We start from the raw sequence: 26,148 nt of genomic DNA on the forward strand, positions 1-26,148 counted from the left end.
GAATGGGAAAAGCCGGAATCTGTAAAACCAGGAATGGGAAAAGCCGGAATCTGTAAAACCAGGAATGAGAAAAGCAGGAATCTGTAAAACAAGGAATGAGAAAAGCCGGAATCTGTAAAACCAGGAATGAGAAAAGCCGGAATCTGTAAACAAGGAATGAGAAAAGCCGGAATCTGTAAAACCAGGAATGGGAAAAGCCGGAATCTGTAAAACCAGGAATGAGAAAAGCCGGAATCTGTAAAACAAGGAATGAGAAAAGCCGGAATCTGTAAAACCAGGAATGAAAAAAGCCGGAATCTGAAAACAAGGAATGAGAAAAGCCGGAATCTGTAAAACCAGGAATGGGAAAAGCCGGAATCTGTAAAACCAGGAATGAGAAAAGCCGGAATCTGTAAAACCAGGAATGGGAAAAGCCAGAATCTGTAAAACCAGGAATGAGAAAAGCCGGAATCTGTAAAACAAGGAATGAGAAAAGCCGGAATCTGTAAAACCAGGAATGGGAAAAGCCGGAATCTGTAAAACCAGGAATGAGAAAAGCCGGAATCTGTAAAACCAGGAATGGGAAAAGCCGGAATCTGTAAAACCAGGAATGGGAAAAGCCGGAATCTGTAAAACAAGGAATGAGAAAAGCCGGAATCTGTAAAACCAGGAATGGGAAAAGCCGGAATCTGTAAAACCAGGAATGGGAAAAGCCGGAATCTGTAAAACCAGGAATGAGAAAAGCCGGAATCTGTAAAACCAGGAATGGGAAAAGCCGGAATCTGTAAAACCAGGAATGGGAAAAGCCGGAATCTGTAAAACAAGGAATGAGAAAAGCCGGAATCTGTAAAACCAGGAATGGGAAAAGCCGGAATCTGTAAAACCAGGAATGAGAAAAGCCGGAATCTGTAAAACCAGGAATGGGAAAAGCCGGAATCTGTAAAACCAGGAATGGGAAAAGCCGGAATCTGTAAAACAAGGAATGAGAAAAGCCGGAATCTGTAAAACCAGGAATGGGAAAAGCCGGAATCTGTAAAACCAGGAATGGGAAAAGCCGGAATCTGTAAAACCAGGAATGAAAAAGACGGAATCTGTAAAACCAGGAATGGGAAAAGCCGGAATCTGTAAAACCAGGAACGGGAAAAGCCGGAATCTGTAAAACAAGGAATGAGAAAAGCCGGAATCTGTAAAACCAGGAATGGGAAAAGCCGGAATCTGTAAAACCAGGAATGGGAAAAGCCGGAATCTGTAAAACCTGGAATGGGAAAAGTTTGTAACTAAATTAGTTACAATTTCCGCGCGTAATACAAAATATGCTAATTTGACATGGCTATATTTTCCGTATTCTACCAAATTTCGCAGCCAAACTTAGCATTTCCACTAATTCAAGTACGCTTAATTCTTTTATGTGTTATATGGAACATAAACTGCATTCTTTTGTGGGGGAAGGAATATATAATACATATATAATTATACAAACGATGAAACGATCACAAGCACTGACAAGGTTAGTTTGTAAACTACGGTGGCCCACAAGTGTCACCACATTTGCAATTTGTTCGATACATTAACATATCGCTCACAGCAACAATAAATTGCTTACAGCATTAACAAACGCTCAACAGCATCACTAAATTGTATCACAGCATTAACAAATGACTCACAGCAACAACAAATTGCTCACAGCATTAACAAATGACTCACAGCACAACAAATTGCTCACAGCATTAACAAATTGTGCTACAGGTAGTTAATCCACTTTATTTTTGTAAAATGAAGTTTACCGTACCTTCTCGCGTGGTCGGCGGGCCGCCTGTGCCAAATATTTCGAAATAAAGACTTATTAAGGACTGGTTTGAAAATGTTTTGTTCAAAATGTGGTAGAGAGGCAAAAGTAAAATCGAATTTTTGTTCGAATTGTGGAACAGGTAGGTGCATTCTTAGAATTTTAATGATTATTGTATATAATTATAGCTACTGTGCATTCAAATCACCAAGTTAAACGTCACATGTTGGTCGCGTCGAAATTTATGCAATTCAAACAAATAGATGAGATGGTAATGAAGCTTAATGATGTTTATGGACCAGAATGCAACGTATAATATAGGCCTTGGAAACAAATATTAAAGCATCTAGGTTTTGAAGGATGTATACAGTATTAAATATATTTTATATTTTTTGGTTTTGAGAAATGCTTTTCCCCATTTTAACTTTGTTCTCCCTCCATCTCTAATCTTATGAAACCATTCAAAAATGAACCTGAATGAAACTTTGATACCATAATCATTTCATTGGTAGAGCTTTGTGGAAATTCTGAGGAAGGACCAAGTACTAGTGTTGGAAAGACAACTTTAGATTATAGTACGCAAGGTGTACCTAAAGGTCTACACCCCACTGGTAGAAATATAAAGTCATTTGCTGACTATAGAAAGGCAAAAGGGAAACAGTGGAAAAATCTGTCTCAACAAAAAATCCTGATGAAGACAAACCTAACACTAAATCAAAAGAGCGAGATGTGTGCATTAACATTGGTCTATTAGAATGGAATAGCAAGGACAATGTTCTCAAACCAAAAAGGGGTAAGAAGTTGGTGCTGCGAGTATCCAACAAGGCAAACTATAAAACAGTCTGTAGTAAAGCTATATTAAAGTGGAAAGCTTTTATTCCCACTTGTACTCTGAAAGTGATGAGTATGTCATGCTATATGAGAATGGGAAGAAGCCATTTTTTTGCCTGGTTCTGCAAAAGAATTCTTTTCCCTAGAAAGATATCAACAAGAATTAGGTAAAGATTATAATAGGATATTACTTATTCCTGTGCACATCTTTGGATTACAACATTTCTAAAGGCTTGAATGACAGTGACGAAGACAATGCTATTTTCAATTGTGATATGCCTGTGTTTTAAGTGCTAAGTCTGAATCTCCTGATTTCCAGCCAAATGCAAAATTCCCAAAACTTGATAGTAATACGGAACAAAATGACAAAGAGAACAATGAGCTGCAAATAGAGAACGATGAGAGATTAGCAATTCAGCTCCAGCAAAGGTTTGAAGATGAATTGGAAGATGACAAGAACAATGAGGCAAGTAGCATACCTATAGTCCATGTAGAGGATTGCCAAGAAGATGGGATAGACCATACCATACATGTAGTTCATGAAATAGATAAATGTGATGAAACGAAAGAAGAATTTACTAACGAAGCATCAGTCATACAACATCTAGAAAAGCATACTGATAACGAGAACCAATTCTTCCTTGTCATAAGAAGAAAAGTACCTTTCCATAGAGCGCTTCTCTTATGGCAACGTGAGGCAAAGAAATCATCCCCTATGCGGAAACTCACAGTCAAATATATTGGCGAAGATGGTATTGATACAGGGGCACTTGCTAGGGAGTTTCTTACTGACGCCATTGATAATATGCGCTCTATTATGTTTCCTAATGGATGCCCTTTCGACTCCACATACCATATCCAGAATGGAAATTTCCGTACATGTGGCCAGATAGCTGCTGTAAGTCTGGCACAGGGTGGTCCTAGTCCATCTCTTTTTGACGAATGTGTTTATGAAACACTTGTCAATCCAGATATTGATATGATGAAACTTAGCACTGACAAACACCTTGCAAAGAGTGAGAAGGTACTGATAGAAGGCATTATAAGTGATGTGAAGGGAAACGAGACCACAATAATGGACAATGGTTACACCGGTTTAATCAATGATGCACATGTTGATGAAATAGTTAAGTCTATTGTTATTAACCTTATTAACAAGAGAATCTTGTACCTAAATGAGTTTTTGCAAGGCTTATCATTATATGGATTTGATAAAATTCTCAGGAAAGCTCCAGACAAAGTCAAGTCCTTATTTGTTCAAGGATCTACCCAAGATGACATTGACGCAAATTATCTTTTTTCCTGCATGAAGCCAGTATATTCGGAAGAAGGCACCAGCAGAAGAGTACAAGAGGAAAAGGTTGTTGATAATTTCCAGGATTTTCTTATGAGCATTGAAGATACAGAGGTTACTGGGTATTCAGCACCTGTTGCATGGAATTACCAAGATAAAGATGAAGAGCAGGTAATTTCTGATGTTTTACCTGAAGAAAGATTTGAAACAGCAGAGGTGAATGTGCCTGGGGTTATGAAATGGCTCACTGGCCAAAAGCACAAGCCTTTAAGTGGCAAGAAGTTGGTGATTAGCGTTTTGTTTGATCATGACTGTCAATCAAGGGACCCAAAGCATACTATCTGCTATCCATTAATTGGGGCCTGCGGAATGCAGATTACATTTCCCATTGCCCATATGGTGGATGCAGCAGAATTTCATAAAAATTTATTAATAGCTTACTCAAAAGGTCAGGCATTCGGTAAGCCATGAACATGCATTAGATTTTTCCGTATAATAATGGGGCTGTTGTTATTGTTGTTGGGTTAACATGCATCTTTGGGCCAGTTGTATCACAGTTATACAAAAACTGGATAGCACTATTCACCACATAGGATTTTTTAGTGTTCTAAATATGCTTGAAAGCGCTAAAGCCACAAATTTGGAGCTAACAACTGCTAAAGAGTACCTGCAATTTAAGAATGCTAAGGTTTAAGCCATTACGCTGAACGACCATAGGCAGCCCAGAAATCTGTTTATACTCAGTCTTCGACTGCATTGTTTACGCGCGCGGTCAGCTTGTCTGTACTAACTACTGTCTGTACTTATATATTGATATAATACAGTAATCAGTAGACAGAAGAAGCCTGTACTAACTACTGTATTATATATTGATATATAATACAGTAATCAGTACAGACAGTAGAAGCTGACTGCGCGCGTAAACAATGCAGTCGAAGACTGAGTATAACAATATCTGGGCTGCCTATAGAACGACAGGCAATTTTTAAGCATTAAAAAAATACTATATAGTAGGTAACGTTATCCAGCTTTTATATAACCGGCCCTACATTGTAAAATGTTTACAAGTTCCAGTTTAACTGTAAAACTGAGGTTGAATTGTTTATGTTTTGATTGCACTGTTGTATATATTAAGGTGGCTCCCTACAGTTTTAAGAATATTGAAAACTAATGTTTTAGATTGAAATTTTTGGCAAGAAATTTCTTGCTAAACGAAATAAAATTTTCCAGATAAAACAGCGAAGATTGTCTTCGAGTATCACGTCATTACCGTGGTTATGGTAACAATGGCGATCCAATATGGCCGCCATTTTACCTATTCACGCATTTTACTCAAAAACAAGTTCTGTTACCCCAATTTTTTATTTTATAAAAAGTTTTCTTACAAAAAAAATGAAAAATTTGAACGAGTTAAAAAAATTCATAGAGCCAAAATTATTAAAAATTAAAAAACGTGATTTTTCGTTATAGAAATTTTCTGGCTCTATAGAATTTTGTTAAACTTCCTCAAATTTCCTAATTTTTTTGTAAGAAAACGTTTCATGAAATAAAAAATAGGGGTAATAGGGGTAAAATGCGTGAATAGGTAAAATGACGGCCAATATGTCGGCCATATTGAATCGCCATTGTTACCATAACAACGGTAATGACGTCATGCTTATGGGCAATTTCTGACTGTTAGAATGTTGGTTAATATATCTGGGAAATTTCTTTTCCTTAGCAAGAAATCTCGTGCTAAAATTTTACATCAAAACCACAAGTTTTCAATATTTTTAAAAATTGTAGGGAGCCACCTTAACAAGTAATTTGTGCATATTCAAGGAAGTTGTTCCTGGAAAATTACAAATCTTGGTAAAAAAAAAGGTTAAAATTACTTATTTGGGGTCATGACGTGTGAAATTTACTCTAATAGTCAAGTAAACATCCAGTTGCATGCCATTTGCACTTTTGATTAAGCACTGGCTTTAATTAAATTACCTTAAAAGTAAAACTAATCTAAAAAGGCAATTATCAACAACTTATATTTATAAATGTGCATGGTACATTTAGCATATACAGTTTTTTAAAAAACCATAGCAAAATTTTATTCTGTTCCATGTTCAGCAATTTCAAGTAAGGAATTATATAAGTCCAAAGCTGTTTGCCATGAATCAGGTACACGGCAACCCAGGCTCAACCTGACATACTCAAAATAGTCTTGAAGTTCATGTGTTTGAACCTCCTCAATCACATGCGTGGAAGCATATTGGATCTTTTCCTCAGACACCGGCACAAGTCTATCAACTGTGCCATGATGCTCAGGAAGAAAAAAGAGAGAGTCCGGCCGTCCATTTACAGTGTCATGTCGAGATTTTCTAATATAATGAGAATTCCAGTTTTCTACGACAGTATCTAATTCAATTTGAATGGCAGGTGAGAAACAGTACCAAAGACATTCCATACTTATTTCACTAGACGAATTTAATATACCTTGAGATTCTAGATCTGCAAAAAGCTTCTCCACCATTGCATTTGTTGTTTAGACAAGAACGACCACCAACATTCAATGCGTTGGTTCCTTTGTGATGTAACATAGCGATGTGCATCAATGTTATCTCGAAAAAAGCTTTGCATTGCTCCTGCCATACCATTTTCTGTCCCCAGGTCACTGATTAACTCCACTGGGCATCCACCCAAGGAACTTACTGTAGTTAGGTAGTGATGCCGGACCATCCGGTAGGTTGTTTGATCGAAGGACTGATAGCCATAATATTCGTCTACTGTATCCATCTATGCATCCATGGATGGGGAATCCCCATACTTTTAGTTTGTCATAGCCATCGATGTGCCATGCATAGTTTGGGCCTGGGTTTCTATACACCCTCCTTTTTAGGCGGTGAGATTTTCGCAGTTCGGTGCCTTGGGTCCAATTCTTTAAGAATAGCTGCAACAACTGCCCTTGGTACTCTTAATCCTTCAAGTTCCAGTCTGTGCCACAAAGATCTATATCCTTCTGATGAACCTGGACCATCAATGATAGTTGAAATCCTTTCTCTGACTAAATTTATAGTGTTGTCAGTCACTTGCTGTTTTCTCCTAAGTCCATAGTGTTGAAGCCTTCTCAGAAGTGTACAATAACTTATGCAATGGTTATGGTGTTTTTCTAGAAATTTTAGTATCTCTTTATATGCGAATCCACGGTGGTAATAGTACTTAATAAGACTTTCTTCATCAAAAACAGCTTCGGAATGTTCTAAATCTGATCCTGAGCTTTCATCGCTGTGCAAATCTTAAAACAGGATGATTTGTTAAAACTTTTGAAATTTCATGATATAATTATATTCACATTCAGGTTATAACTTATAATTGATTATCTAGAAATGCAGAACAACATCTAGGACGCCGGACTGGACAGTTAACATTTAACAACTTAACATATTTAATAGATGTTATACCATAGGATGTTACTAAGTATAGATGTGTACGTACCTGCTCCACAGTTTGCACAAAATTTGATGGTGCTTCTGCTTCTCTACCATGGCCGCAGTTTGAACAAAACATTTCGTTTTTTTCTCAAAATTTATAATAAAGCACTAAAGCAGCAAGAAGAGATTCTTTCGTACCACAAGTCCACAAGAATGTTCAATACTTCGTTTTGCAAAGCATATAGTGGTTCAATAATCTGCGATGCAATTGTTGTTGCTGTGGATATTTGTTAATGCTGTGAGCAATTTGTTGTTGCTGTGAGTCATTTGTTAATGCTGTGAGCAACTTGTTGTTGCTGCGAGTCATTTGTTAATGCTGTGAGCAATTTGTTGTTGCTGTGAGTCATTTGTTAATGCTGTGATACAATTTAGTGATGCTGTTGAGCGTTTGTTAATGCTGTAAGCAATTTATTGTTGCTGTGAGCGATATGTTAATGTATCGAACAAATTGCAAATGTGGTGACACTTGTGGGCCACCGTAGTAAACAGTTAAATTTGTTGATTTGGTCTTATTCATAAACCTACAAAGTGGAGCTTTGCGCGTTGCTATCTACCGTTTAATATCTACATTGCTATTGAAATTGAATAATGTTTGGTTGGAAATGAAAACTTTTTGGATCCAAATTTGAATTTCCAAATTTTCATATGAATTGCCTACTGCATGATATAAAATAAGCAAGAGCAACTTCATTAAATACACAATATATTTTATCTTTTCTATATTCAGTTCATTGTATTTACAACTACCTAATATATCAGTATAAATCTATGCGAACAACAATTTTGCTCCATTTAATACATATACATGTTAAGCTTATTTGTCATCGTTCATGGTAACAGCTTATCATTATTGAATCAGATTACCCCTGAACAATGCACTACACTTTTGTTGTCCTAAATATAATATAATTTTGCTTCTAAGTAAAATTGTATAGAAAATGAAAATATTTTTGTGCATTTTATACCTTAATTAACTCAGATTACAATTAAACAGTTACCATTCTCACCCAAGGTTTTAATGACTGGAGGCTGATTAAAAATATACAATAATAATCTGTAAGTAACTAACAGTTGCAATCAATTAAAATCTTGGCTTTTTGAGAACAACTTTGTGTTGGGATGGAATTTTGGAATATACTCTAGGTCTTGTTTAGAAAAGTATAATTTCCAACCAGCATTTACTTTTACAAATAATTTATTCAAATAAAAATGCTTTAGAAATTGTGTAGGGAAAACCTAGCTGTGGTTTTCCAGGCTAGCATGATTCAATATGAAAAGCTATTACTATGAACTATGACTATATAGTGCAAAATAATGTATTAAGTGCAGCAAAATTAATTGTTGTTTGCATAATTATATATGTATTAATTCCTTCAATCCTTCCTCCACAAAATAATTCAGTTTATGTTCCATATAACTGATAAAAGAATTGAGATATGTTTTTACATTTTGGAATATTACCAGTATATTGTATTTGCTGCTACTTAATATAAATCTACTCTACAGTATGTAAACAACAATAGGATATATTTCAAAATTCAATCCCAACACAAAGTTGTTCTCAAAGAGCCAAGATTTTAATTCATTTCAACTGTTAGTTACTTACAGATTATTATTGCATATTTTTAATCAGCCTCCAGTCATTAAAACTTTGGGTGAGAATGGTAACTGTTTAATTATAATCTGAGTTAATTAAGGTACAAAATGCACTAAAATATTTTCATTTTCTATACAATTTTACTTACAAGCAAAATTATGTTATATTTGGGACAACAATTTAAGTGTAGTGCATTGCTCAGGGGTAATCTGATTTAATAATGAAAAGCAGTTACCATGAACTATGACAAAAATATATTGCAAAATAAGCTTAATATGTATGTATTAAATGGAGCAAATTGTTGTTCGCATAGATTTATACTGATATATTAAGTAGCTGTAAATACGATGAACTGAATATAGAAAAGACAAAATATATTGTGTATTTAATGAAGTTGCTCTTGCATATTTTATATCATGCAGTATGCAATTCATATGAAAATTTGGAAATTCAAATTTGGATCCAAAAAATTTTCATTTCCAACCAAACATTATTCAATTTCAATAGCAATGTAGATATTAAACGGTAGATAGCAACGCGCAAAGCTCCACTTTGTAGGTTTATGAATGAGACCAAATCAACAAATTTAACTGTTTACAAACTAACCTTGTCAGTCCTTGTGTTCGTTTCATCGTTTGTATAATTATATATGTATTATCTATTCCTTCCCCCACAAAAGAATGCAGTTTATGTTCCATATAACAGATAAAAGAATTGAGCGTACTTGAATTAGTGGAACATGAGGACCCGCACAATGTGTGAAAAAATTAAGGCAAAAAGTGTTCGTTCCCATGGCATCTGTTTGGTAGTTTGAGGGTTGACATGTAGAAATTGAATTAACTTGCTTCTTTATTTCGCGCAAGTGTAATTTGATACTCGATCTGGCTAATAATTTATTAATTCTTAATAGCTAAACACGATTGTCAACGCCGCATTTAGGAGTTATAAAGGCAAACGCGCGCCAATTTTTGACTAAAACCGCGAAGTTGTTGAGCCGCTTGAGCGCGACTAGTCAATTCAACTTGCGAAATGTACTATCGAGTATATTTGCATTGCTTAGACTATAGCAAGAATTGGTATGCGTACAATGACTTGCTTTTTGGATATCCGAAATCTGGTGGAAAGCACGAAGGAAGCGCGACATTCTGATTGTTCTCCAGCGAAGTACTAAAGGTTAATATCGCTGATTTCAGAGACCGCGAAGGCAAACAGCCATCAAACAACATCAACAGAAAACGACCTAGAGCCACGTCCGTTCGAATGGAAAGACATATCAATCTTCTATGCTCGCGCTCGAGAATGTCTAAATAAACTAGACAAATCCATACCGGTTCAATCTCCCGCCAAAATTACATGCCGCGCGCGCCTTCTAGCGCTATCATTAAATCGAATGAAATAACACCACAAAGCGCCACATTGAGGAAATCAATGATGTTTCTGTACCATCACCGGTAGGATTTACAAATGTCTCCATTGTTTATTTCAGAGAGTATGTAACAATTATGTATAATCACAAATGCATTTTTCTACCTTACTAACAATGCATATATAAATACTAATTGAGAGGTAAACTTTACTCTAATTTCACAAATTATACCATAAAATAATTTAGTATTCAAGACATAAAAAATATATTGCTGTTGTACAGTATAAAAATTGTGAGAATTCTTTCAGTGGACACTCTTGTGTCAGAAAGATGCAGTCATCTTTTGCTGACAGATTAAAAGATGTAGTCATCTTGCTTATTCAGTTGAAACTAAAAGTTTTCTGATGGTTATTACACAGCAAGTTATATCTAAATGAGAGTAGCTTGAAACTCCAATATATAATTAATTTTACCATCAAGTACTGTTCAAGACATAAAAAATATATTGCTGTTGTACAGTATAGAAATTGTGAGAATTTTTAGTGGACACTCTGTGTCAGAAAGATGCAGTCATCTTTGCTGACAGATTAAGAAGATGTAGTCATCTTTGCTTAATCAGTTGAAGCTGAAATTTTCTGATGATTATTACACAGCAAATTATATCTAAATAAAAAGTACCTAGAAAACTCCAATATATATATAATTTTACCATCAACTACTGTTCAAGACATAAAAAATATATTGCTGTTGTACAGTATAGAAATTGTGAGAATTCCTTTAGTGGACACTCTTGTGTCAGAAAGATGCAGTCATCTTTTGCTGACAGATTAAGAAGATGTAGTCATCTTTGCTTAATCAGTTGAAGCTGAAAGTTTTCTGATGATTATATTACACAAATTATATCTAAATAAAAAGTACCTAAAACTCCATATATTATTATAATTTTACCATCAACTACTGTTCAAGACAAAAAAATATATGCTGTTGTACAGTATAAAAATTGTGAGAATTCTTTCAGTGACACTCTTGTGTCAGAAAGATGCAGTCATCTTTTGCTGACAGATTAAGAAGATGTAGTCATCTTTGCTTAATCAGTTGAAACTAAGAGTCGTATCACAATTATTGCACAGCATATCTGATCAAAGACAAACATTTATGTATACAGTCAATGTAACATATAATTTCGCACAGGGTGCATGTACTAATTTATTTAATACTATAATTTATTTGCCATCATATTCTCTTGTCCTTATAAATTAATGCTCATTGTAAGTCTTATGCTGAACCAATTTGCAAAATCATTACAATCTGACAGATGCAATACAGTGTAAGTGATCTTATTTGTTGTTTTCTCTATCAAAGACCAGTTATTTTAATGTGATATTTTATAATAATGTTTTAATAATGGAATAGTTATGTTTGTGAAACTGACCCTTGTCCTTTCCTTACACTGATCTTAGCCCTAACCATAACCCCAAACCTCAACCTTCCAAATTTCTTTTCCCACTAATACAAATGAGCCTAAAAAATTTTAAATTAAAACAGCAGCTACTGTACTGGTGCTACTGATGTCCACTAAACTACAGTCTCATGTAGACAGACATTTTGCGGTAGCGACTTTATACAAGGCCGAAAAATTTTTTTGTCCTATACGTGATCAATAGAACTTGTTAAGGAAAAAGTGGCAAGGAAAAAGTTCCCCCGCATGCAGCTACCGGATTTTATTGTATATAGACATTGGCCTTATTGTATGGCTGTTACAGTGGAATGACTAGGATTTTAGTAATAGCGAAAGCAGTACTGAGAAAATTGCTTTGACAGGGTAAGATATTTGACTCCCTTTCTATATGCGTTGATACTTATTCCGCACTGCCTTATAGCTTCACGCAGCGAGCATTTTTAAATTAATAACTTGTTAATAATAGAATTTCAACCGAATACCTACTGCGAGTAATGAAACTAATAGTGGATTGATGACAGTTTTTGCAATTATATTTAATGAGATAATGCGCTCTGATTTCCTGACTTTTGCGGATTCAATCCGCAAAAGTTGCTTTTTCCAGGCCGTGCGGGTCGTCATGGCTATAGACCGGGAGCCCAGAGGGTCGAGCCTAGCTGGAAAGCAAACCAATTTTAATGCACATAGTGATGTTCTACATGCGTACGACTATACGAAAATGAACGTCTGCCGGGCATACGCTGGTGGGCGTGGTTAGGATGGGCACGTAAAAGATGCGAGAAAATCAGCTAGATCAGCTGTGAGATAACCAAATAAAATATTTGCCAAAATGTTCAGCATAACTCTTGTAGTTACAAATGTCCACTGCCAGACATATTGGGTGGTGGGTTGGCCCCGCCAGACAGCCTCGAAGGCCCACTCCCCAAATTTGTCTAAATCAGCTGTGAGATAACCAAATAAAATATTTGCCAAAATGTTAAGCATAACTCTTGTAGTTACAAATGTCCACTGCCAGACATATTGGGTGGTGGGTTGCCCCCCCAGACAGCCTCAAAAGCCCACTCCCGAAATTTGTCTGGATCAGCTGTAAGATAACCAAATAAAATATTTTGCATAAGGTTCGGTATAACTCCATTAGTTCCGAATTGCCACTGCCAGACATTTCGAGTGGTGGATTGACCACGCCAGACAGCCTCGAATTACCCCACCTCTAGCAAATTCTTCATGATCATCTATTTCTAGGTAATCAGCAAATTATATATTTGGAAATATATATAATAGTTACCAAAGACTATTGTCAGACATTTCTGCTGGTGAATTGTTTTTAACTCAAAAATTTGAATATAACTTATCACAGTTAATAGAAATGAACTTATTTAAGCCTAGACCAAAATATTTGCAGTCCATTTCTGTCCGACATTACTAATTGTAATCTAGTCTAACAATGTTGGAGTTAATTTGAAACGAAACCTGATCCTAGCAAAATTCGCAAATAAATTTACCCTTCAGTTGACAATTCATGTCCATGCATCCCGAATCTTCTATATGATATTAATACTGAATCAATGAAATTGTTAAATATGAAAACTGTAACAAAAACAAAACAAAGTAGTACAAATACTGCATAATTTGTAAGTGTATAGCTATTCTTCGTTTTCTACTTCGGAATCTTCGGAGTCTTCACTCCAAGTTTCCACGTCATCCATGACTTGTATCATCGTCGCCATCATAATCATCATCATCTTCACTTTCAGACATTTTCTCCTCATCATCTTTGCTCATCACCCATCGTTGGAACTTGGAAAATAAACTACTTAGTACGGCTTGCCCATGAAACCACCCTGGCTTTAAAATGTTGTCCCATCCGTATTCAGTTGGTGACAAGCCGAAAAGGTTGCCAAAGGTTGGTTTTCCGAAAAGGTTGCCAATAATGGTCTGGCTTTGCCAGTATCTACAAATGTAATATGTTGTGTCTACCTGTAAAAGGCTGATGTGAAATCACACCCAGTGAAAGCATGAGACCCTGGCAATACTCTGGAAAGCCCATCTCTACGACCTTCAAGTACTTCAGCAATGTTACTAGCGTTGATATAACGCCTGCTGGTGCCCATCCCAGAGTCCACGATTATATTTGGTAGTGAGCAGTCCTCTAGTTGTTGCCAATGGCGTCAAAAAGTATTATCAAGACGCCGGTATCAGACGCGCGCACTACAACAGTGTCTGGGAAGATGTTTGCAATATGAAATGCAAGTAGGTGATGGCGACGATGTCATGGATGACGTGGAAGCCTGGAGTGAAGACTCCGAAGATTCCGAAGTAGAAAACGAAGAATAGCTATATACTTACAATTATGCAGTATTTGTACTACTTTGTTTTGTTTTGTTACAGTTTTCATATTTAACAATTTCATTGATTCAGTATTAATATCATATAGAAGATTCGGGATGCATGTACATGAATTGTCAACTGAAGGGTAAATTTATTGCGAATTTTGCTAGGATCAGGTTTCGTTTCAAATTAACTCCAACATTGTTAGACTAGATTACAATTAGTAATGTCGGACAGAAATGGACTGCAAATATTTTGGTCTAGGCTAAATAAGTTCATTTCTATTAACTGTGATAAGTTATATTCAAATTTTTGAGTTAAAAACAATTCACCAGCAGAAATGTCTGACAATAGTCTTTGGTAACTATTATATATATTTCCAAATATATAATTTGCTGATTACCTAGAAATAGATGATCATGAACAATTTGCTAGAGGTGGGGTAATTCGAGGCTGTCTGGCGTGGTCAATCCACCACTCGAAATGTCTGGCAGTGGCAATTTGGAACTAATGGAGTTATACCGAACCTTATGCAAAATATTTTATTTGGTATTTCAGCTGATCTAGACAAATTTCGGGAGTGGGCTTTCGAGGCTGTCTGGGGGGCAACCCACCACCCAATATGTCTGGCAGTGGACATTTGTAACTACAAGAGTTATGCTGAACATTTTGGCAAATATTTTATTTGTTATCTCACAGCTGTTTAGACAAATTTGGGGAGTGGGCCTTCGAGGCTGTCTGGCGGGGCCAACCCACCACCCAATATGTCTGGCAGTGGACATTTGTAACTACAAGAGTTATGCTGAACATTTTGGCAAATATTTTATTTGGTTATCTCACAGCTGATCTAGCTGATTTTCTCGCATCTTTCACGTGCCCATCCTAACCACGCCCACCAGCGTCTGCCCGGCAGACGTTCATTTTCGTATAGTCGTACGCATGTAGAACATCACTATGTGCATTAAAATTGGTTTGCTTTCCAGCTAGGCTCGACCCCTGGGCTCCCGGTCTATAGCCATGACGACCCGCACGCCTGGAAAAAGCAACTTTGCGGATTGAATCCGCAAAAGTCAGGAAATCAGAGCGCATTATCTCATTAAATATAATTGCAAAAACTGTCATCATCCACTATTAGTTTCATTACTCGCAGTAGGTATTCGGTTGAAATTCTATTATTAACAAGTTATTAATTTAAAAATGCTCGCTGCGTGAAGCTATAAGGCAGTGCGGAATAAGTATCAACGCATATAGAAAGGGAGTCAAATATCTTACCCTGTCAAAGCAATTTTCTCAGTACTGCTTTCGCTATTACTAAAATCCTAGTCATTCCACTGTAACAGCATACAATAAGGCCAATGTCTATATACAATAAAATCGCGGTAGCTGCATGCGGGGGAACTTTTTTCCTTGCCACTTTTCCTTAACAAGTTCTATTGATCACGTATAGGACAAAAAATTTTTCGGCCTTGTATAAAGTCGCTACCGCAAAATGTCTGTCTACATGAGACTGTAGTTTAGTGGACATCAGTAGCACCAGTACAGTAGCTGCTGTTTTAATTTAAAATTTTTTAGGCTCATTTGTATTAGTGGGAAAAGAAATTTGGAAGGTTGAGGTTTGGGGTTATGGTTAGGGCTAAGATCAGTGTAAGGAAAGGACAAGGGTCAGTTTCACAAACATAACTATTCCATTATTAAAACATTATTATAAATATCACATTAAAATAACTGGTCTTTGATAGAGAAAACAACAAATAAGATCACTTACACTGTATTGCATCTGTCAGATTGTAATGATTTTGCAAATTGGTTCAGCATAAGACTTACAATGAGCATTAATTTATAAGGACAAGAGAATATGATGGCAAATATAATTATAGTATTAAATAAATTAGTACATGCACCCTGTGCGAAATTATATGTTACATTGACTGTATACATAAATGTTTGTCTTTGATCAGATATGCTGTGCAATAATTGTGATACGACTCTTAGTTTCAACTGATTAAGCAAAGATGACTACATCTTCTTAATCTGTCAGCAAAAGATGACTGCATCTTTCTGACACAAGAGTGTCCACTGAAAGAATTCTCACAATTTTTTACTGTACAACAGCAATATATTTTTTATGTCTTGAACAGTAGTTGATGGTTAAAATTATAATATATATATTGGAGTTTTCTAGGTACTTTTTATTTAGATATAATTTGCTGTGTAATAATCATCAGAAAACTTTCAGCTTCAACTGATTAAGCAAAGATGACTACATCTTCTTAATCTGTCAGCAAAAGATGACTGCATCTTTCTGACACAAGAGTGTCCACTAAAGGAATTCTCACAATTTCTATACTGTACAACAGCAATATATTTTTTATGTCTTGAACAGTAGTTGATGGTAAAATTATAATATATATATTGGAGTTTTCTAGGTACTTTTTATTTAGATATAATTTGCTGTGTAATAATCATCAGAAAACTTTCAGCTTCAACTGATTAAGCAAAGATGACTACATCTTCTTAATCTGTCAGCAAAAGATGACTGCATCTTTCTGACACAAGAGTGTCCACTAAAAGAATTCTCACAATTTCTATACTGTACAACAGCAATATATTTTTTATGTCTTGAACAGTACTTGATGGTAAAATTATAATATATATATTGGAGTTTCAAGCTACTCTCATTTAGATATAACTTGCTGTGTAATAACCATCAGAAAACTTTTAGTTTCAACTGAATAAGCAAAGATGACTACATCTTCTTAATCTGTCAGCAAAAGATGACTGCATCTTTCTGACACAAGAGTGTCCACTGAAAGAATTCTCACAATTTTTATACTGTACAACAGCAATATATTTTTTATGTCTTGAATACTAAATTATTTTATGGTATAATTTATTGTGAAATTAGAGTAAAAGTTTACCTCTCAATTAGTATTTATATATGCATTGTTAGTAAGGTAGAAAAATGCATTTAGTGATTATACATAATTGTTTACATACTCTCTGAAATAAACAATGGAGACATTTGTAAATCCTACCGGTGATGGTACAGAAACATCATTGATTTCCTCAATGTGGCGCTTTGTGGTGTTATTTCATTCGATTTAATGATAGCGCTAGAAGGCGCGCGCGGCATGTAATTTTGGCGGGAGATTGAACCGGTATGGATTTGTCTAGTTTATTTAGACATTCTCGAGCGCGAGCATAGAAGATTGATATGTCTTTCCATTCGAACGGACGTGGCTCTAGGTCGTTTTCTGTTGATGTTGTTTGATGGCTGTTTGCCTTCGCGGTCTCTGAAATCAGCGATATTAACCTTTAGTACTTCGCTGGAGAACAATCAGAATGTCGCGCTTCCTTCGTGCTTTCCACCAGATTTCGGATATCCAAAAAGCAAGTCATTGTACGCATACCAATTCTTGCTATAGTCTAAGCAATGCAATATACTCGATAGTACATTTCGCAAGTTGAATTGACTAGTCGCGCTCAAGCGGCTCAACAACTTCGCGGTTTTAGTCAAAAATTGGCGCGCGTTTGCCTTTATAACTCCTAAATGCGGCGTTGACAATCGTGTTTAGCTATTAAGAATTAATAAATTATTAGCCAGATCGAGTATCAAATTACACTTGCGCGAAATAAAGAAGCAAGTTAATTCAATTTCTACATGTCAACCCTCAAACACCTACCAAACAGATGCCATGGGAACGAACACTTTTTGCCTTAATTTTTTCACACATTGTGCGGGTCCTCATGTTCCACTAATTCAAGTACGCTCAATTCTTTTATCTGTTATATGGAACATAAACTGCATTCTTTTGTGGGGGAAGGAATATATATAATACATATATAATTATATACAAACGATGAAACGAACACAAGGACTGACAAGGTTAGTTTGTAAACAGTTAAATTTGTTGATTTGGTCTCATTCATAAACCTACAAAGTGGAGCTTTGCGCGTTGCTATCTACCGTTTAATATACATTGCTATTGAAATTGAATAATGTTTGGTTGGAAATGAAATTTTTTGGATCCAAATTTGAATTTCCAAATTTTCATATGAATTGCATACTGCATGATATAAATATGCAAGAGCAACTTCATTAAATACACAATATATTTTGTCTTTTCTATATTCAGTTCATCGTATTTACAGCTACTTAATATATCAGTATAAATCTATGCGAACAACAATTTGCTCCATTTAATACATACATATTAAGCTTATTTTGCAATATATATTTGTCATAGTTCATGGTAACTGCTTTTCATTATTAAATCAGATTACCCCTGAGCAATGCACTACACTTAAATTGTTGTCCCAAATATAACATAATTTTGCTTGTAAGTAAAATTGTATAGAAAATGAAAATATTTTAGTGCATTTTGTACCTTAATTAACTCAGATTATAATTAAACAGTTACCATTCTCACCCAAAGTTTTAATGACTGGAGGCTGATTAAAAATATGCAATAATAATCTGTAAGTAACTAACAGTTGAAATGAATTAAAATCTTGGCTCTTTGAGAACAACTTTGTGTTGGGATTGAATTTTGAAATATATCCTATTGTTGTTTACATACTGTAGAGTAGATTTATATTAAGTAGCAGCAAATACAATATACTGGTAATATTCCAAAATGTAAAAACATATCTCAATTCTTTTATCAGTTATATGGAACATAAACTGAATTATTTTGTGGAGGAAGGATTGAAGGAATTAATACATATATAATTATGCAAACAACAATTAATTTTGCTGCACTTAATACATTATTTTGCACTATATAGTCATAGTTCATAGTAATAGCTTTTCATATTGAATCATGCTAGCCTGGAAAACCACAGCTAGGTTTTCCCTACACAATTTCTAAAGCATTTTATTTGAATAAATTATTTGTAAAAGTAAATGCTGGTTGGAAATTATACTTTTCTAAACAAGACCTAGAGTATATTCCAAAATTCCATCCCAACACAAAGTTGTTCTCAAAAAGCCAAGATTTTAATTGATTGCAACTGTTAGTTACTTACAGATTATTATTGTATATTTTTAATCAGCCTCCAGTCATTAAAACCTTGGGTGAGAATGGTAACTGTTTAATTGTAATCTGAGTTAATTAAGGTATAAAATGCACAAAAAATTTTCATTTTCTATACAATTTTACTTAGAAGCAAAATTATATTATATTTAGGACAACAAAAGTGTAGTGCATTGTTCAGGGGTAATCTGATTCAATAATGATAAGCTGTTACCATGAACGATGACAAATAAGCTTAACATGTATATGTATTAAATGGAGCAAAATTGTTGTTCGCATAGATTATACTGATATATTAGGTAGTTGTAAATACAATGAACTGAATATAGAAAAGATAAAATATATTGTGTATTTAATGAAGTTGCTCTTGCTTATTTTATATCATGCAGTAGGCAATTCATATGAAAATTTGGAAATTCAAATTTGGATCCAAAAAGTTTTCATTTCCAACCAAACATTATTCAATTTCAATAGCAATGTAGATATTAAACGGTAGATAGCAACGCGCAAAGCTCCACTTTGTAGGTTTATGAATAAGACCAAATCAACAAATTTAACTGTTTACTACGGTGGCCCACAAGTGTCACCACATTTGCAATTTGTTCGATACATTAACATATCGCTCACAGCAACAATAAATTGCTTACAGCATTAACAAACGCTCAACAGCATCACTAAATTGTATCACAGCATTAACAAATGACTCACAGCAACAACAAATTGCTCACAGCATTAACAAATGACTCGCAGCAACAACAAGTTGCTCACAGCATTAACAAATGACTCACAGCAACAACAAATTGCTCACAGCATTAACAAATATCCACAGCAACAACAAATTGCATCGCAGATTATTGAACCACTATATGCTTTGCAAAACGAAGTATTGAACATTCTTGTGGACTTGTGGTACGAAAGAATCTCTTCTTGCTGCTTTAGTGCTTTATTATAAATTTTGAGAAAAAAACGAAATGTTTTGTTCAAACTGCGGCCATGGTAGAGAAGCAGAAGCACCATCAAATTTTTGTGCAAACTGTGGAGCAGGTACGTACACATCTATACTTAGTAACATCCTATGGTATAAACATCTATTAAATATGTTAAGTTGTTAAATGTTAACTGTCCAGTCCGGCGTCCTAGATGTTGTTCTGCATTTCTAGATAATCAATTTATAAGTTATAACCTGAATGTGAATATAATTATATCATGAAATTTCAAAAGTTTTAACAAATCATCCTGTTTTAAGATTTGCACAGCGATGAAAGCTCAGGATCAGATTTAGAACATTCCGAAGCTGTTTTTGATGAAGAAAGTCTTATTAAGTACTATTACCACCGTGGATTCGCATATAAAGAGATACTAAAATTTCTAGAAAAACACCATAACCATTGCATAAGTTATTGTACACTTCTGAGAAGGCTTCAACACTATGGACTTAGGAGAAAACAGCAAGTGACTGACAACACTATAAATTTAGTCAGAGAAAGGATTTCAACTATCATTGATGGTCCAGGTTCATCAGAAGGATATAGATCTTTGTGGCACAGACTGGAACTTGAAGGATTAAGAGTACCAAGGGCAGTTGTTGCAGCTATTCTTAAAGAATTGGACCCACAAGGCAGAACTGCGAAAATCTCACCGCCTAAAAAGGAGGTGTATAGAAACCCAGGCCCAAACTATGCATGGCACATCGATGGCTATGACAAACTAAAAGTATGGGGATTCCCCATCCATGGATGCATAGATGGATACAGTAGACGAATATTATGGCTATCAGTCCTTCGATCAAACAACCTACCGGATGGTCCGGCATCACTATACCTAACTACAGTAAGTTCCTTGGGTGGATGCCCAGTGGAGTTAATCAGTGACCTGGGGACAGAAAATGGTATGGCAGGAGCAATGCAAAGCTTTTTTCGAGATAACATTGATGCACATCGCTATGTTACATCACAAAGGAACCAACGCATTGAATGTTGGTGGTCGTTCTTGTCTAAACAACATGCAATGGTGGAGAAGCTTTTTTGCAGATCTAGAATCTCAAGGTATATTAAATTCGTCTAGTGAAATAAGTATGGAATGTCTTTGGTACTGTTTCTCACCTGCCATTCAAATTGAATTAGATACTGTCGTAGAAAACCTGGAATTCTCATTATATTAGAAAATCTCGACATGACACTGTAAATTGGACGGCCGGACTCTCTCTTTTTTCTTCCTGAGCATCATGGCACAGTTGATAGACTTGTGCCGGTGTCTGAGGAAAAGATCCAATATGCTTCCACGCATGTGATTGAGGAGGTTCAAACACATGAACTTCAAGACTATTTTGAGTATGTCAGGTTGAGCCTGGGTTGCCGTGTACCTGATTCATGGCAAACAGCTTTGGACTTATATAATTCCTTACTTGAAATTGCTGAACATGGAACAGAATAAAATTTTGCTATGGTTTTTTAAAAAACTGTATATGCTAAATGTACCATGCACATTTATAAATATAAGTTGTTGATAATTGCCTTTTTAGATTAGTTTTACTTTTAAGGTAATTTAATTAAAGCCAGTGCTTAATCAAAAGTGCAAATGGCATGCAACTGGATGTTTACTTGACTATTAGAGTAAATTTCACACGTCATGACCCCAAATAAGTAATTTTAACCTTTTTTTTTACCAAGATTTGTAATTTTCCAGGAACAACTTCCTTGAATATGCACAAATTACTTGTTAAGGTGGCTCCCTACAATTTTTAAAAATATTGAAAACTTGTGGTTTTGATGTAAAATTTTAGCACGAGATTTCTTGCTAAGGAAAAGAAATTTCCCAGATATATTAACCAACATTCTAACAGTCAGAAATTGCCCATAAGCATGACGTCATTACCGTTGTTATGGTAACAATGGCGATTCAATATGGCCGACATATTGGCCGTCATTTTACCTATTCACGCATTTTACCCCTATTACCCCTATTTTTTATTTCATGAAACGTTTTCTTACAAAAAAATTAGGAAATTTGAGGAAGTTTAACAAAATTCTATAGAGCCAGAAAATTTCTATAACGAAAAATCACGTTTTTTAATTTTTAATAATTTTGGCTCTATGAATTTTTTTAACTCGTTCAAATTTTTCATTTTTTTGTAAGAAAACTTTTTTAAAATAAAAAATTGGGGTAACAGAACTTGTTTTTGAGTAAAATGCGTGAATAGGTAAAATGGCGGCCATATTGGATCGCCATTGTTACCATAACCACGGTAATGACGTGATACTCGAAGACAATCTTCGCTGTTTTATCTGGAAAATTTTATTTCGTTTAGCAAGAAATTTCTTGCCAAAAATTTCAATCTAAAACATTAGTTTTCAATATTCTTAAAACTGTAGGGAGCCACCTTAATATATACAGTGCAATCAAAACATAAACAATTCAACCTCAGTTTTACAGTTAAACTGGAACTTGTAAACATTTTACAATGTAGGGCCGGTTATATAAAAGCTGGATAACGTTACCTACTATATAGTATTTTTTTAATGCTTAAAAATTGCCTGTCGTTCTATAGGCAGCCCAGATATCTGTTTATACTCAGTCTTCGACTGCATTGTTTACGCGCGCAGTCAGCTTCTACTGTCTGTACTGATTACTGTATTATATATCAATATATAATACAGTAGTTAGTACAGGCTTCTTCTGTCTACTGATTACTGTATTATATATCAATATATAAGTACAGACAGTAGTTAGTACAGACAAGCTGACCGCGCGCGTAAACAATGCAGTCGAAGACTGAGTATAAACAGATTTCTGGGCTGCCTATGGTCGTTCAGCGTAATGGCTTAAACCTTAGCATTCTTAAATTGCAGGTACTCTTTAGCAGTTGTTAGCTCCAAATTTGTGGCTTTAGCGCTTTCAAGCATATTTAGAACACTAAAAAATCCTATGTGGTGAATAGTGCTATCCAGTTTTTGTATAACTGTGATACAACTGGCCCAAAGATGCATGTTAACCCAACAACAATAACAACAGCCCCATTATTATACGGAAAAATCTAATGCATGTTCATGGCTTACCGAATGCCTGACCTTTTGAGTAAGCTATTAATAAATTTTTATGAAATTCTGCTGCATCCACCATATGGGCAATGGGAAATGTAATCTGCATTCCGCAGGCCCCAATTAATGGATAGCAGATAGTATGCTTTGGGTCCCTTGATTGACAGTCATGATCAAACAAAACGCTAATCACCAACTTCTTGCCACTTAAAGGCTTGTGCTTTTGGCCAGTGAGCCATTTCATAACCCCAGGCACATTCACCTCTGCTGTTTCAAATCTTTCTTCAGGTAAAACATCAGAAATTACCTGCTCTTCATCTTTATCTTGGTAATTCCATGCAACAGGTGCTGAATACCCAGTAACCTCTGTATCTTCAATGCTCATAAGAAAATCCTGGAAATTATCAACAACCTTTTCCTCTTGTACTCTTCTGCTGGTGCCTTCTTCCGAATATACTGGCTCCATGCAGGAAAAAAGATAATTTGCGTCAATGTCATCTTGGGTAGATCCTTGAACAAATAAGGACTTGACTTTGTCTGGAGCTTTCCTGAGAATTTTATCAAATCCATATAATGATAAGCCTTGCAAAAACTCATTTAGGTACAAGATTCTCTTGTTAATAAGGTTAATAACAATAGACTTAACTATTTCATCAACATGTGCATCATTGATTAAACCGGTGTAACCATTGTCCATTATTGTGGTCTCGTTTCCCTTCACATCACTTATAATGCCTTCTATCAGTACCTTCTCACTCTTTGCAAGGTGTTTGTCAGTGCTAAGTTTCATCATATCAATATCTGGATTGACAAGTGTTTCATAAACACATTCGTCAAAAAGAGATGGACTAGGACCACCCTGTGCCAGACTTACAGCAGCTATCTGGCCACATGTACGGAAATTTCCATTCTGGATATGGTATGTGGAGTCGAAAGGGCATCCATTAGGAAACATAATAGAGCGCATATTATCAATGGCGTCAGTAAGAAACTCCCTAGCAAGTGCCCCTGTATCAATACCATCTTCGCCAATATATTTGACTGTGAGTTTCCGCATAGGGGATGATTTCTTTGCCTCACGTTGCCATAAGAGAAGCGCTCTATGGAAAGGTACTTTTCTTCTTATGACAAGGAAGAATTGGTTCTCGTTATCAGTATGCTTTTCTAGATGTTGTATGACTGATGCTTCGTTAGTAAATTCTTCTTTCGTTTCATCACATTTATCTATTTCATGAACTACATGTATGGTATGGTCTATCCCATCTTCTTTGCAATCCTCTACATGGACTATAGGTATGCTACTTGCCTCATTGTTCTTGTCATCTTCCAATTCATCTTCAAACCTTTGCTGGAGCTGAATTGCTAATCTCTCATCGTTCTCTATTTGCAGCTCATTGTTCTCTTTGTCATTTTGTTCCGTATTACTATCAAGTTTTGGGAATTTTGCATTTGGCTGGAAATCAGGAGATTCAGACTTAGCACTTAAAACACCAGGCATATCACAATTGAAAATAGCATTGTCTTCGTCACTGTCATTCAAGCCTTTAGAAATGTTGTAATCCAAAGATGTGCACAGGAATAAAGTAATCCTATTATAATCTTTACCTAATTCTTGTTGATATCTTTCTAGGGAAAAGAATTCTTTTGCAGAACCAGGCAAAAAAATGGCTTCTTCTCCATTCTCATATAGCATGACATACTCATCACTTTCAGAGTACAAGTGGGAATAAAAAGCTTTCCACTTTAATATAGCTTTACTACAGACTGTTTTATAGTTTGCCTTGTTGGATACTCGCAGCACCAACTTCTTACCCCTTTTTGGTTTGAGAACATTGTCCTTGCTATTCCATTCTAATAGACCAATGTTAATGCACACATCTCGCTCTTTTGATTTAGTGTTAGGTTTGTCTTCATCAGGATTTTTTGTTGAGACAGATTTTTTCCACTGTTTCCCTTTTGCCTTTCTATAGTCAGCAAATGACTTTATATTTCTACCAGTGGGGTGTAGACCTTTAGGTACACCTTGCGTACTATAATCTAAAGTTGTCTTTCCAACACTAGTACTTGGTCCTTCCTCAGAATTTCCACAAAGCTCTACCAATGAAATGATTATGGTATCAAAGTTTCATTCAGGTTCATTTTTGAATGGTTTCATAAGATTAGAGATGGAGGGAGAACAAAGTTAAAATGGGGAAAAGCATTTCTCAAAACCAAAAAATATAAAATATATTTAATACTGTATACATCCTTCAAAACCTAGATGCTTTAATATTTGTTTCCAAGGCCTATATTATACGTTGCATTCTGGTCCATAAACATCATTAAGCTTCATTACCATCTCATCTATTTGTTTGAATTGCATAAATTTCGACGCGACCAACATGTGACGTTTAACTTGGTGATTTGAATGCACAGTAGCTATAATATATACAATAATCATTAAAATTCTAAGAATGCACCTACCTGTTCCACAATTCGAACAAAAATTCGATTTTACTTTTGCCTCTCTACCACATTTTGAACAAAACATTTTCAAACCAGTCCTTAATAAGTCTTTATTTCGAAATATTTGGCACAGGCGGCCCGCCGACCACGCGAGAAGGTACGGTAAACTTCATTTTACAAAAATAAAGTGGATTAACTACCTGTAGCACAATTTGTTAATGCTGTGAGCAATTTGTTGTTGCTGTGAGTCATTTGTTAATGCTGTGAGCAATTTGTTGTTGCTGTGAGTCATTTGTTAATGCTGTGATACAATTTAGTGATGCTGTTGAGCGTTTGTTAATGCTGTAAGCAATTTATTGTTGCTGTGAGCGATATGTTAATGTATCGAACAAATTGCAAATGTGGTGACACTTGTGGGCCACCGTAGTTTACAAACTAACCTTGTCAGTGCTTGTGATCGTTTCATCGTTTGTATAATTATATATGTATTATATATTCCTTCCCCCACAAAAGAATGCAGTTTATG

The 26,148-nt window shown here is 35.4% G+C and overlaps 2 protein-coding genes across 2 annotated transcripts; one reads left to right on the top strand and one right to left on the bottom strand.

Annotated features, from left to right (window-relative positions):
- Positions 1–19,685: 19,685 nt before the first annotated feature.
- Positions 19,686–21,573, top strand: LOC114543332. The gene is made up of 3 exons (XM_028562361.1): positions 19,686–20,184; positions 20,387–20,853; positions 21,361–21,573. The coding sequence occupies exons 1-3, from the start codon at positions 20,112–20,114 to the stop codon at positions 21,571–21,573; spliced, it is 753 nt and encodes a 250-aa protein (XP_028418162.1). The 5' UTR covers positions 19,686–20,111.
- Positions 21,574–22,628: 1,055 nt separating this feature from the next.
- On the bottom strand, positions 22,629–25,738 carry LOC114543334. The gene is made up of 2 exons (XM_028562363.1): positions 25,641–25,738; positions 22,629–25,271 (listed from the first exon to the last, which is right to left on the bottom strand). Exons 1-2 carry the CDS (start codon positions 25,705–25,707, stop codon positions 23,185–23,187), a joined length of 2,154 nt encoding a protein of 717 aa, XP_028418164.1. The 5' UTR covers positions 25,708–25,738; the 3' UTR covers positions 22,629–23,184.
- Between the last annotated feature and the right edge of the window lie 410 nt (positions 25,739–26,148).

This window comes from Dendronephthya gigantea, unplaced genomic scaffold (assembly GCF_004324835.1).
Source record: "Dendronephthya gigantea isolate DGI-Jeju-01 unplaced genomic scaffold, DenGig_1.0 000439F, whole genome shotgun sequence".
Lineage (NCBI taxonomy): Eukaryota > Metazoa > Cnidaria > Anthozoa > Malacalcyonacea > Nephtheidae > Dendronephthya > Dendronephthya gigantea.